We start from the raw sequence: 14,221 nt of genomic DNA, 5'->3' as shown, positions 1-14,221 counted from the left end.
ATCCACAATATGTATGTTCAGAAGTGAGCTATTAGCAGGGCTATGGCTTGGTCAGATTGTGCAAAGTTTGGAATTCATTGTAAAATGCATTGAGAATCCCAGTGTATTTGGAAATGTTGGGGATTACATGAGCAGAGCGGCCGGAGCTGGGGTCAGACTAGATGCCCTGGGAGGTCCCTTCTGACTCGCTTTGTTTCTATGTTTCTACTTGTTTTTATTGTTGGAAATGTAAACTGCCCACAGAGCCCTATGAGCGATGGGTGCAGTATCGAAGTGGGATGATGATGATGATGACGCATACAAGAAAGGAAAAGTTTCTACTTCCAGTGGCTGCCTGTGTCATGCATGATATTCTGCCTGCACTGACAAGCTGAAAATCAGCCACCCTACCTGTGCTCCCAACAGTGCCTCCGGCGCAACGGATGCATTAGAGGGGTGATGCATGGGAATTTTGGACCTGGTTGCCAACTTTCGAAATGGTCCATGTCACTGTACCATTAGCAGCAACTCAGTTCACAGCAACAAGCAAATACCACACTTGATCTCCAGGCTTTGGAGAGCTTTATCTGTTGGTTTCTGCAGATCATCAGACTGTTAAAAACACAACAGGCCCAGTGAGGAGGCTGTGTGATCATTTTGGTCAGCTCACAAACCAATATTTAAACACTCACAAAGTCAGTGAATTTCAAAAGCAACGCAGTGTTTATTTCCTTATGCTTGGGCAGTTTGAATTTAGTGATCTGTGAAGGATTTAAATGTTACGATCAGTAGGGTGGGAGGAGTCTTGATAGATTTTATGGTATCATTTTTATGGTATTTCCATCAGTTCCCAGAGTTTCAAGAAGGGACTGTTTTAGCCTTGCATCCCTGAGTTCCCTAAGGCATCTTTCCCTGGGCAGGGAGTGGGTCTCTGGCCTACCCAAGTCCAGAGTATTTTAAAGGGTGCCTCCTCTCATATTAATTCAGCTGAGCCTTGACATGAGCATCCAGGGCTCTTGTTCTCCTGCCTCTCATTTTTAAAGAACAAGTTGGGGAACACTGGAAGCAGAGCCTTTGTGGTGGAAACGCTGGGGCTGTGAATCCAACTGCCCAGGGAAGATGCTGAAAGCATTTCGGCTGTAACCATACATGAACTTCCTTGGGAGCAAGTCCTCCTGAATTCAGTAGTACTTTTTCTGAGTAGTCATGGATCAGATTAGACATGTACATGGTGGACATGTCGCGAGCAGAGCCGGCTGGAGCTGGGGGTCAGACTAGATGACCCAGGTGGTCCCCTTTTGACTTGCTCTGTTTCTGTTTCAATGATTACACTGTTGTTTGTTTGAGCTGTCTATTTTGGTTTTAATGTGCTCTTTCATGCACTTGTAAGGGTTTGGATTTGTACTATTTGGGTTTACTTTTAACTTGACTTTTTCTAGCTATTAATGCTTGTTAGCCTCCCTTGTAAAAATGGTTTCTAGGCATCGTTCAGAGTTGATTGGCAACTCTACTCCCTTTCTTAAGTCCTCCTAAATCCCTTCTTTGTGACTCAAAGTCAGATAACAGAGCTTCCACAACTTTCCCTTGGGAGCATGCTCCAGTGATGGCCTATTCTCTCCGCTCAAAAGATTATCTTCATAAATAATCTAAAGCTCCTTTCTGAGCAATGTAGAGCAATTCTGTTTCATCTCCTTCTCTCTGCCTGCTCCCAGTCTTTGATAGCACGTTCTTTCCCAAATTAAAATCTGATGGGAATCCAGAGGATCCTCATCTGGGAGCTGGCCAGAACATAGCGATGGTCACACTCATAAAAGGCAGAAGGCAAGCGGATGTCCCGAGTCTGGCGGAAGGACTCAATTCAACAGGCATTCTCTGGCCTGGAAATCGTGTGTGAGAGTGCACGCACGTGTGCATACGCAGGAAGGGAGGGAATGCATGTTGGCAATGCTGCTGTTCACACACACACGCACTTCAGAATGTTACACTGAGGTGCACTGGCTGCTATGATGGGAAATCGCAGGTTGGGATGGTTGGATGCCCAAAGTGGCGAGGAAAGCAAGGCATAAAAAGGGTTCCTGAACAAAGAACATAATCCCTTCAATATCTCACTTATTTGAGTCTGACTCCTTTAGGACAGATAGACAAAAGATTGTTTCCAGATGTTTTGGACATCAGCTTCTAGACATTACTATTTGCCATGCTAGGAGTTCCCCTACAGAGAACTCAAATACCCAAGGAAGGCATCCAAGCTGCAAAGCAAGGGGTGCCTGCCCTGGTGAACTCCAGGACTGCTGGTTTGTCCAGGCAACAACTGACCTATTGCTCCAAAGCACAAGAACTGCTCCCTCTTGCCATGGCCACCACGCCCCCCCCCCCGCCTCACTCGTGGGCCAGCCAGAAAGGTGGGTGTCCAAACTGGTGAGAACAGCAGCAGGCTGTGGCAGCGGGCAGCAAACTCTGGGGAGCAGCCCCTCCTGCAGTGGTGTGGGCCTTGTGGTGTGCCCGGAGAAGCCGACCCGCACCACCCGCCTGAATGTCCTGTCCCCTTGTCCTCTTCTCTTGGGGTTCTAGGCTGGGCTCTCCCAGGGCCAGCCCTTGCCTCCTTGCCTTGTCTTGTCTTTTGTCCCTTTCAGGCTGCCCCGGCCTCGCCCCCACCATGGCCTCCTCGCCATATGACCGCGTGACAGTGAACATGGAGCGGGAAGAGGTCTCCTTGGAGCGCACCAAGCCACGCCTCGACCCCCGCCTCATAAGCACCACCACGGGAGGGGTGGAAACCTCCTGCCGAGACTGCCTGCCTCCCTTCGGGCTGGTGCTGGTCATCATTGGGCTGGCGGCTGTCAGTGTGGCTGCTGCACGGGATCCTCCTGGCTCAGTGCTGTCCGTGCTCGGATGGGTCTTGTTGGGGATCGGGGTTCTTGGAGTGACCGTCGGCTGCAACTGGCGGCAGTCCAGGAGGAGGAAGCGCTGCGAGAGCAGGACCATCCTGACGGAGGAGGCAGGAGAAAAGAAAGCCATCATCTGAAGAGTTGTTTCCCTCTGCGGGGGAGCCTTTTCCGGCATGGAGCTGCAGCATCCAATCCAAAAGTTTCGTTTCGAAGTTGTGACAGGTCCCAAATTACATTCCCAGATTTCACTTCCAGAGCTGTGTTTCCCCAGTTCAGGTTTGTGGATAGGTGGTCACAGAAAAGAGGACACCAACCTGCACAACAGCTGCGTATGTAAATAAGGCATGCTGGGTGTTGTAGGACTTTAATTCTTCTCTAAACATGCATAAAATTGCGCCCTGAGCATCCAGGTGACCAAGTGCTGTCAACTATTGATTCACAACTTCAAGGTCTCTGGTTTTTTGAAACTGAACAGCTTTTCAAACGGAAGTCTCCTTCAGATGGAAGTCTGCCTGCCAGCTCTCTAAAATACAGGACTGTCCTGCACAAAATAGGACACACAACCACTATTCTATGGCCAGTGGACTTACGTAGTTGCTCATACAGCCATCTAAAGTGAAAATCCACATTGTTCGTTCTCATCCAGGCTTCCCTTCTAGGCAGGACGCAGTCAATAGCACCGCAGCCATCCTGTTTGGAATAATCACCTGATTCCAGCACAAGCAAACTACAACAGGTGAGACGGTTGCAGAAAGATTTTGGCATGGTGGCTTTTGTTGTCAGCCATGCCAGTACTTGGGGACGGAGGCCTCTGAGTTCTGATCAGGCTGAGCACAGACACCTTCTTAATCCTTAAGCCATTAAGAAAAGCTACCACCCTCTGCTAAAGCCAGGGCCAGCCGCACCTTTGGGCAGAACTAGGCAGCTGAGGGGCAGTGAGAAAAGTCGGAGGAGAGCGCTGCGAGCCATGTGCCTGCCCTACCCCCCAACAATCAGGTGTGTGCTTAACTGCCGGTGTCAGAAAAAGATTCGACTGCTACTCTGGTCAGATCCTGAACATGGATTCAGAGAAGAGGAGCCACCTTGCCATTTGTCTCAGTTGGCAAGATGTCTTGGGCTGGCCCTGATCGAAAGCCTAATTTTCTTCCCAAGTCTGGCCATTTGCCAACACCCTACAGGGAAGGAGCTGGTTGCATCAGTGGCCACAAGCCCAGCCAAAATTTGAGCATTCTAGGAATATTCTTTTGCAGAATAGGGCAAGGAAAGCAAGGTTCTAGTCTCCACGGTTCCAAGGACAGTAGAAGCAGGACTTCCATGGGGAAGAGACGGTAGAATAATTAGCATCGATTGTAGCTGTCTGAGCCAGTTTTATGCCGATTTAAGCAACCCTGCTTGCACCATAGAAGGCAAGGATGCTGCAGTGCCTCTACGTTTGGTTGAGGCCTGTTGGGTGCTCCGTGATAAGCGAGAGGAGGCGTCTTCTAAGTGTTCATGCCAAGGGAACGAACACACTTAGGAGAGTGAGTGTTTACACAAACAAAAATCCTCCCACTTCTGAGGCTTCTTCTATTGTTTATGGCAGGATATTCAGACACTGCAACTCTAACTAGATGGCTATGACCCCACTTCCCAGAAACAATAGATGAGGTGGTAAACTTGTGGTTAGCCTGTACAACTTTAGATGGCAGGTGCTGCAATCCCTCCACACAGAAATCTAATTTCACAAGGGGAATGCTAGGTTGACGCACTAGATTTCTGTGTGCAGGGAGTATTTGTTTGTATGCACTAGCATTCAATCCCATGAATCCCCACCTACATTCTGAAGCAGTATAGTCCATTTACCATCCGTTCTGCTGTTTCTGAAAACTGCTTCTCAGCTTTGCACAAGAAACATTGGCCCAAATTCATACAGCAAAGGCAGGGTCCCAAGAGGAAAGGAGGACTGCGCATAGTCCTGTGTTTGGGCCAGACTTTGCTATCTTGGTGCCCATGTATAAACAGAATGATCTTATCGCTCTGGTCCATGGTGCCTCTCCTAGGTCAAAGCATTGTTCCGAGAGCAAGACCCAATTTCCTGGTAATGCCGCTCCCCAGGCAGAGTTGGGGCTCTGTCTAGGAGCTGCCTGCCTAGAAATTACAGATGGAGTCAGAAAAAAACGCACACACATCCTTCCTTGCTGCCCCTCCGTCCTGCCGTCCAGGTCCAAGGGTTCATTAAGCAAGCTGATGCTATTCAAAAATTGGAAGCCAAGCCCTTACAATACCCCATTCATGCATTAACAGGATAGGTGGGCACTCGAAAATTCAGTGCTATTGAACGCCCTTAGGGCACTCCCAACACAGGGAGTGATCCCCTTTCTAATGCCCACGTTGGAGAAGGTGGTATCTCCTTTGATCTTACAAAAACAGAATTAAAAACCTGTGTGTATGTAGCTGTAGGAGAGCTGCTCCTAGATGAGAGAGAGCAAAGAGGAACCAGGCCAAGGATGAGTGTTTGAGCTGCATCTTGAAAGGGACCTCCTTAGATAAGGTATGGAAGGAGGACGATCCCCAGTCTCGGGAAGGGAAGGGGTCTATGAGAAAGTTGTCAGAGGACGAGGTAAACTAGAACTTTGTTCTAATTGTGTGCTGCACAGTTCCAGGGCATTCTGCCTTACACATGTAATAATAGGTCCACAGCCTTGCCTGCTGTATTCCTCACGAATATTGCTGGTTTTTCTTCACTCTATTTGGTCCATTTTATGCAAGAACTAGCACCCATTATGTTCACCAATTTTCTATGAAGTATTAGATCATCCAGAAATTTTATAATTCCCAGCCAAGCGCTGCTTGGTGCAGCCATTTCGGTGCTGCAGGGCATCTTTCCCCTCCCTGCCTCCACTGTCACTCCAATGCGAAGTTGTATTGTATGGCATGTTTCCATGAAGATGGCTGATAAATACAGAATTGAAGACTGGTGTTGGCTATAGCACCTGACACCCCATGACTTGTTTCCAAAATCAGAAAGCCTTTTCTTAGTCCTCAAGACTGAAAAGGTGGGCTTGGATCTGTGCGTGGAACATGCCTAGCAAAAGTCAGTTTTATATGGAAAGGGTGAGGAGCCCTCAGTACCAGCCACCCCTGCAACATTCTCCTGCCAGTTCCAGGATTATCTTCCATGTCTGCTGGCTTTCCAGCAGTCTGGATTTCTCTGATCCATCTTGGCTTCCCTCATTCCTATAGACTAGGAGCCAAATGGGTTATGAAAATCAAGCAAGGCGTAACTCTGGGAAGAAATCCATCGTATGCTTAGCTGCCAACAAAACCTTTCCTTTGCCATCCAGGGTGGTCAGATTCAGCTCAGTTTCTCAGACTGAGAATGAAGCAGGCTCATGGTTTGATTTGGTTTGGTTCTCAAGAAGCCTGTATGGAGGGGAAGCAGACAACTGAGGTAGCTCATGGGTTGTGCAACAGGCTGTTTAGTTGGGACATCGATGAAAAACTGGAGAAAAAACAGCCTATCAAACAGCTGGACAGAAGCACCCTTTTTGGAAAGGCTTCCCCAGCCGGGTACCTCCAGATCCGCTGGAGAACAAATCCTAGACAGCATAAGCATTACCTAGGAGAATCATGGGAGCTGTAGTCCAACCCATCTGGAGGGTACCAGGCTGGAGAAGCACTTTTAATTTCACTTCCACAGCGCATTCATTTTGTGGCTGTGGGCAAGTCAGTCTCATTCGACCTTGATCACTGCATTTGGAATCTGGGGGTAATATTCCACTATTTTACAGGGTTTTTATAAAGATAGCATCTAGACAATTATGGGGGCTGCTTGAAAGCGCTTATATAAATCTGAACTATGATTTTTGCCAAGCAACCAGCTGTTAAGAGAAGATATCACACAAGACTAAGGATTAGCGTGGCTTTCTCTTTTGTGGTGCAATTTGGATTTGTTTGATCCTGTTTTGCACTTTCTGTAATTTCCAGTGTTTTTAAAATAGCTGCTGCTTTTCTTTGGCTTTTCCAGTTTAATGAATATACACAGAGGGGGTGGCAAAGTCAACTATTAAAATATTCCTCAATGCCATGTATTTGGTAGAGTTTAAAAATGCAAATAAACTATTCCTGAGAGACACTTGTCTGTTGATACCCAAACTTGGATATTTCACCAAACCATCACCCTAATCTAATCAAAAGACCTTCCTGGAATTTAAAGGCAGGCTTGCCCAGTCACCTGTGGAAACTATGAATCACTTTCTGGTGACTGAAATCACCTGAATCAATTCAAGTTTGACAACCCAGATTCAGGCTGGGCATCAGGAAAAGCTTCCTCACTGCCAGAGCAATACGGCAGTGGGACCAGCTGCCCAGAGAGGTGGTGGGCTCTCCCACACTAGAGACAGTCAAGAAGAAACTGGGCAGCCATCTGAGTGGGAGGGTGTACCCTGGTGTCCTGCAACAGCAGGGGGTGGGGCTCGATGGCCTTCCTGGCCCCTTCCAACTTGGCTTTTCTATGATCCTATGACCAGTCAGTGAAGCTCATGCATGGTTGGCTACAGATTTAATACCTTAGGGCAGACCCATCGAAATAATGGAACAGAAATTAGTTGTGCTTTATTTGTCACATTGATTTCAATAAATATATTCTGACTAAATTTGGAGCTATCTTATAAACCGGAAGCAAGTACATCCACTTTTCCTTTCAAGAGTGTAATAAGTCAAGTGACTTAACATGGATGTCCACCTGCAAAAATGGTGGACCAGCAAATTGTGGGGACTTGCTACCAATGTGCCAGCACGGTTGCAGTGGCTGAATGTTAGACTCGGATCATCCTTGTTAAGCCGTTAAGTTCATGGGCCGCTCACATTCTCCTAGCCTAACTCACCGCACAGGATTGTTGTGAAGATACAAGGAGAGAATCAAAGATGTCCTGAAAGCCAGCTTCCCCATGTTGCTCCCCAGCTGGAAGGGACTCCCTCAAGATTTACCATTCTTGGCTTTGTGAAGGAGTGTGAAGACAACTCCCTTTTTAATTTAGCCCTTTAAGTGATGGAGCAGCAGAATGATGTAAGCTGCTTTGTGTTCTAAGAAAAAAGTGGGATATAAATTTAATAAATTACAATAACCCTGTGAGATGGGTTAGGCTGAGAAGTAGCAACTGACCCAAGTTTGTAGCTGAGCAGTTTGAACCTGGCTTTCTTCTCTGGTCTATGTAAACACATCCCCTAAACGTAGCACCACAATGCTTTTCATTTGGAAAATACTGACTGGTTTGCCTATTCAGTCTGTGAGAAATAAAACCACCACTGGCAGGGGCTGATGGGAATTTTAGTCCAACAGCTGGAGGAGCACAAGTGGACCATTCCTGACTTATATATAGGCTCATGCCTAACACAAGCAAAATATCACTGGAAATGTTTTTCTCTCCCCAAGACTCTTATCCAGAACTGGAAATTCTGAGAGGGAACCCTCCACCCCGAGTCTGGTAGCCTGCTCCATCCTGATGCCCAGGGAGAACAGAGCAGGGCAGGAACGCAGGCAGGAGTACGTAAGGCCAGGGTTTCAAATAGCAACTGGGGTCAGCAGGAGGCCTGCCAGCACCCTGCTGGGCCTGTTAGATCAGGCTGAGAGGGCACTGCAAAGCACCAAAGATAGCTGGGCACGCGGGGTGGAAAGAGCTGCCAGTAAGCAAAGGTGGACTTAGGGGAGTGCATTCCCTAGCCCTGAAGCCATGGCTAATTCCAGATTTTGGAGGGAATTCAGTCTTTCCTGCTGTTGCTCTATCTGTCACTCCTTTGCAGCATTCAGAGGTAAGATGCATGATTCCAAGGAACTTTTTTCAGGCCAAGTAGTAAATTCAGGCTTGGGGTAGCTCCTCATGGGGGGGGGGGGCGCTATTCTGATGCCATACAGGGCCAAAGCCAATGACTACCACCACACTGTAGCTTAAAGCCACAATTTTCAGCCTTTTACACTGGGGGAGAAAAAACTGCACGGTAAGTGGCTACTGCTTAGATGGGGACAAGGCTGGGGCAAAGGGACACAGCCCTGTGGGAACAGGGCTTAATGCGGCCCTGAGGCCTGAAGACCCCAGAAAGCAAGTGGTGCTTACAAGTCCCCTCTCTTTGGCCAAATTCCCTGCTAGGTAGCCATGGTTCAGGTGAGGTCCACAAAACAAGCATGTGTGGCCACCTTCCCGGTCTTTCATTTGTCCTCTAGTTAATTTCTCTAATTTGCCTGAAAAGCAACTTCTGCAAGCAGATGTGTTGGATCACAACTCCCATCAGTCCCAGTCAGCATGGCCAGAATTATTAGATTGGGAGAGGGGAACACATTCGGCTTCTCCCACCAGCGGTTGGTCAGAAAGAACCTACTCCAGCTCTACCACCAAATGCTGCAGTCAGAAGATGCCTAACCCCTTCCCAGGGCTCAATTTGAGTGGGGACTTGTTTTGGGGTACCTGGATACTTTGGGATAGTTAACTGGCCTCTTGAGCACAGACATAACACCTTCTCTCACATACCCAAATGATATTTTTTAGAGTTCAAAGCTCTTGCATCTTTTATGCAGGAGACAAGACATAGTCATGGGTTTCAGGTAGTTTTAGGCTGCCCCTTGTTTTAGTGCTCCTCAAATCTTTAGCAGCAGAGAAAGGAAATGAAGGTTCACAGGTCTGGAAGGAAGAGTATTTGAGAAAACAGAACTCTGAATGTATCTGGCTATTTCTCCTCTGGATTCTGCCTAAGAGAACCACTGCTGGGCAAGCTTGCATCTTCCATCCAAAGCGACGCTGGTGACAATATCTGGAGCAGCGATGACAATGATGGGGAAGTGTGAAGCCGACTGCCTTAGAGGAGATACACAAGGACAGAAGGTATATGATCACACCAACTTTTCCACAGCTCTTAACTGCCACCTGTTGGTTGATAAGGCAATTAAACAAGCATCTGGGAGCAACTATCTCCTCTATTCTGAAAGAGGATCTGAAGTCTAGTTTACTTTGTCTTCCCTCTTGCTGCTTTTGCAGCTACTGATATCTTGAGGGAAAAGCAATTTGTTGTTATCATGGCATCAGCTTTCCTTGGATGGATGAAGTGCTTTCCTCAGCAGAAATGACAGATAGAAGGAACACTTGCAAACAGCGGAGATGAGGTACCACAAAAAACAAAGGAAATGCACATAAAATCCAATCTCACCAGCAAGGCCAGGCAGGCAGGCAGGATGTGATTACAGGTTTTTACTGATCTCTTGCTGCCATTACATCTCTGCAGAGCAGGGAGTGATCCATTTGCTCAACCACCCCCTGCCCAGAAGATTCCTTGGAAACTCCAAAGCAGTCCAAAGAACAGAAGTGGTTTCAATCTCACCCATAGGCCTTCACCTTCAGATTTCCTCTAGTTCCTAAAATGAGCCTTCCAAGCTGCACCTGCACTTCATACTTACAAAGAGGCCCTTGTGTATGAACAGAGGTGAGGCTAGAACCTGGCTGGCCATGAATGTACCACCTGACCTCAACAGCAACCTTAGTAAGGGGCTCAAAAATGAATGCCAGATATCCTCAAAGGAGAGAACCACCTCAACAAGTTTGAATCAAAAGGTGCTCAAAGTCAATGCTCAAAAGCAGCTTTCCCTAACCTTCTTCCCTCTAGATATTTCTCACTTCAACTTCCACCAGAACATAATCTGAAAAGCTTGGAGTTATAGTCTAGAACATGTGAAGGGTACCAGGCCTGGGAAGGCTGCTCTAAAGACACAAGCAATCTTAGTGATCTCAATTTGTCTGGGAGATAATTTGCCTTGGTGCCAAACAAAGTGACAACTAAGAAAGTATTCCAGTATTGGTAACATATGCACACAATTCAACTGCCCTATACTCTGATTCTAATCCTTTATTGGATAATTTAACAACCCTGATTTTATGCAGTCTTGGTAGCCCGGGTCCGCTTCTTCTTCACCACTACCGGCTTCTGGCTGCGCAGAATTGCACTAGCGCGACGCAGGGCAGCCTGGAGAGAAAAGACGACAGGTGAGCAGGGCCTCAGAGCAGTTATCTCCAGCCCAACCTCCCACAACAGTTTCTGGCCCAGCAGAGATGATGCTATGCCCAAGTTCTGAGGCGGGCTATTCACGCCATCCACTGACAAGGCTGCCCCGCAACCCTGAATTAACCTCTGCTTCCGACTCCCCCAGTGCAGGCCCACACATTACAATACACACCCTTCCTCTTTTCCAAAGCATGGATGTCCTCTTGCCAATTTGCAATGGCTTCTGCCATTCAGAACACACTGGAAATATGCCCACACTCTAGGCATGCATTATGTAAAGAGCATTCAGCTTCTTCAACATTTCATTCCTCCCTCCGAAATGCGAGGAGGTCAATGTTCTTCCTAAGAGTTTCCTGCTCTTCAGCAATTTTAACTGCAAAGGCGATGGGCCTTGAAGCTGCTTTGCGGCCTGACTATAAAGCTACCCAAGTGCAGAACAGCGAACGGGAGGGCTTTGGCTCACCATGCGCAGGTCCTTGCGGTAATTGTTCTTGCGGATGATGTGGCGGAGGCTGCTGAGTGTGGCGCGTGCATTTTTGTTGATGGTGATCTTCTCATAGGAAGTAGCTGGCTTTCGCTGACCTGCAAAAGGAAAGTGGAGGTTATACATGGTAGGGGCAAAGAACCTAGAAGGCAGTGGTTTTGATTCCAAGATGGTGTCTATGAGCCTTGGAGAAACTGTATGTATACAAAATTTGCATGTTTGGCTGGAAATGTGAAATACTTCAAATGCACTGGCTAAGCTATCCTTACAGAAAACATGCAAGCTTGACCTATCTTATCACCCCCACAGTACAAAGTTGAAGCCAAGAGAGAAGAGACTGCCTAGGACCTCTTAAGAGGAAACACTGGTGTTCTACGCAGTTTTCCTACTCCAACAATGCTATGATTCTACTTACAGAAATGTGTTGTTCTTGTTCTGGATAATATATTTTCTTACCAAAAACTTTGTGAAGAAAATTGGAATTTCTCTTTGGAAATAGCTAGAAGAGAGCGCTAGAAGAGAGGCACTGAAAGTGCTGCTACAATTAAAAAAAAAAAAAGGCTGCCTCTGGTTTTTAACATTTACCCAGATAGTCCTGACATACAACTTGCATATGTAACTAGAAACACATTTTTAAAGAGTTACATGTTGCTTTTTAGTCAAGGATATTGGTAGGGCTGCTTCTATCACCTCTTGTAGTATCTGTGGTCCACCTTCCATTGAAAATTATTCAATAATAATTTATGTATTTTTCTGTCTTATTCCTCGGTCCTTTCATCAATTTTTGCTTCACTCTGGGCTAACCCACCTGCACGCTTCTTGAGAACCACAACAATGCCCTTTCCATCAGCAGCTGGTTCCACTCCGACAGTCTTGCGATGGATCAGCCCATTGTAGCGGAAGGAGTTGCGGGCTTTCAGGTTGTTGGGTTCCTTTGAGGAAATAAAAAAACTGTTACCAGGTCACATGCGTGTTTGGGAGCTTACAGTTTGAAAACTTGAGTATGGGAGCTGGGCTTTTATTTAAAAAAAGAACAGGTTTGGCAATTTGTTAAAAATCCAGGACAGTGGAGTCTTTTAAAAAAATAACTCGGTACTTTCAGTGATGCTAGAGATCAAGACTGCTGTTTGGTGGGAGGGGGGCTATGTCTCACCGTGCTGTATGTTTGCTTGTTCCTTTTTATAAGGAAGCTTGAGCAGTTGCGCACAATCATCCATTGCAGATGCGCAGACATTGTGTCAGGTCCTAGAAATGAGAAAACAAGTTAGTCATATTGCCATTCCAAAAGCACAGTACCATGCTAACCCTGCAACAATTAGGATTTCTTTATCCCACCCTATTTTAAAATTTTCAGCATCAAGTGTACATCCTTTTTATCCGTGCTGTTTTACTCTGGCTTCACCGGAGGTCCCTCTCATTTCATGTTTCTGCACACTTATGCTATTCTATCCCTGGCATCTTGCTGTCACTGAATGAAACACTTCCACGGTGTCTCACAACACAACAGGTCACATTTACTTGGTTCTTGGAGAGAGAATTCCAGCATACAGCAGAATACATACATTCCAGTTGTGATGGACTACATGACAAGCTACTGTTTACAAAATGCACCCTCTGCCAATAAATAGGAATAGAAGAATACTATTCTTTATCCTCTGCCTTCAAATGTATGCATCAGCAAACAGAAAAACTGGAAGAAAAGTAATTATGTTTATTTAAGGGCTAACGCTTCCTTTTGAACTGTGCATGAGAATCCAGAGTATTAAAACAGATCAGATAATCTGGAACATCGTCTCAAGCCAACAGCAATATAAATGACTCTATAGAAGACACACATCCACTTACTACCAAGCATAATATATCGTTATAAGATGTAACTAATATTAGTTAGGTGCCAGCATCCTCAGCACGGGTGAGCTGTAATATATCTCAAGCCCAGCCCAACTTCGAAACTATCCACCTCTCCCCGACAACCAGTGAGGCTTACCTGGCAATGCTAGACATATTCAAGTTAAGAGTAAATTCCCTAAATATCAGCAGGACTGTTTTTAAATTAGCCATTATTAAGATTATGTTTCTAAATGACTAAAACTCAAACGCTAGGAACTCCTGATGTAGAACTGGTCACCCCAACTCCTGGAATAAAAGCAGAATTAGGGTGACCCCCACCACGCTATGTCTTGCTCGTAGACAATCCAGTTCCACAAGATGGAAAACAGGGGGGCTGACCACGTGATGCCTACTCTTTTTCTCCCCTTCCTACAGTCTCAGCTCCTTACACTGCAGGGTGGGAGGAAGCGCGGAAAATGGCTCCTCTCGGTCCCCATCTCACCGAAAACGTCCCCCTCTCCACCCCATCCGAGCAGAACCCCCCCCCCCCCGCCATAGAAAGCACGCGGCCTACAACTTACCCTCTTCTCGCTACAACGGCCGGAAACGGAAAAGGAAGGGCCCACCCGGCGCGAGATGGTTTTATATGTCCTTTCCTCCCCGACCCCGCAAACTCCTCCCTCTTCCGGTGTTCCGCGCAAACTTCCTCCCAATCTCTATTGCACTTCCTGCCTCGCGTTGAACAAGCGCTCGGCTTCCAATGTAAAGTTATAGAGGGGTTTCACCACAGAGTTGCCGAGGGATAGAGTGCCATCCCACAGTACCCGGAGAGAATCAGGGCCGACTGGAGTCGTTTTTACTGACTTCGGAGACGTTCGTGAGACGCTCGGAAACAATCGGCTCTCCTCGGCGACACTTCGGAAGCCGCCGGCAAGCCCGGACCTTCGAGAGGCGTTTCAGGCGTTCTTCGGGGGCGGGGCGGGGCCTTCCGAGCCGCCGGGATCGGTCCCGGACC

At 47.1% G+C, this 14,221-nt stretch overlaps 1 protein-coding gene across 1 annotated transcript; it reads right to left on the bottom strand.

Annotated features, from left to right (window-relative positions):
- Positions 1-10,718: 10,718 nt before the first annotated feature.
- On the bottom strand, positions 10,719-13,899 carry RPL28 (ribosomal protein L28). Its single transcript, XM_044448040.1, has 5 exons — positions 13,788-13,899; positions 12,530-12,621; positions 12,185-12,308; positions 11,356-11,474; positions 10,719-10,853 (listed from the first exon to the last, which is right to left on the bottom strand). The coding sequence occupies exons 2-5, from the start codon at positions 12,608-12,610 to the stop codon at positions 10,764-10,766; spliced, it is 414 nt and encodes a 137-aa protein (XP_044303975.1). The 5' UTR covers positions 12,611-12,621; positions 13,788-13,899; the 3' UTR covers positions 10,719-10,763.
- Positions 13,900-14,221: the final 322 nt, after the last annotated feature.

This window comes from Varanus komodoensis, unplaced genomic scaffold (genome assembly GCF_004798865.1).
Source record: "Varanus komodoensis strain SLA01 unplaced genomic scaffold, ASM479886v1 scaffold53, whole genome shotgun sequence".
Lineage (NCBI taxonomy): Eukaryota > Metazoa > Chordata > Lepidosauria > Squamata > Varanidae > Varanus > Varanus komodoensis.
This window is presented reverse-complemented; position numbering and strand designations above follow the sequence as displayed.

Bases quoted from the DNA above. Each gene is read 5' to 3' on its own strand.
- RPL28 (XM_044448040.1), bottom strand. From the start codon at position 12,610: ATGTCTGCGCATCTGCAATGGATGATTGTGCGCAACTGCTCAAGCTTC. The intron at 12,309-12,529 runs GTGAGACATAGC...ATTTCCTCAAAG, and splicing joins ACAAGCAAACATACAGCACG to GAACCCAACAACCTGAAAGC. The intron at 11,475-12,184 runs GTGGGTTAGCCC...TTCCTTTTGCAG, and splicing joins GGTTCTCAAGAAGCGTGCAG to GTCAGCGAAAGCCAGCTACT.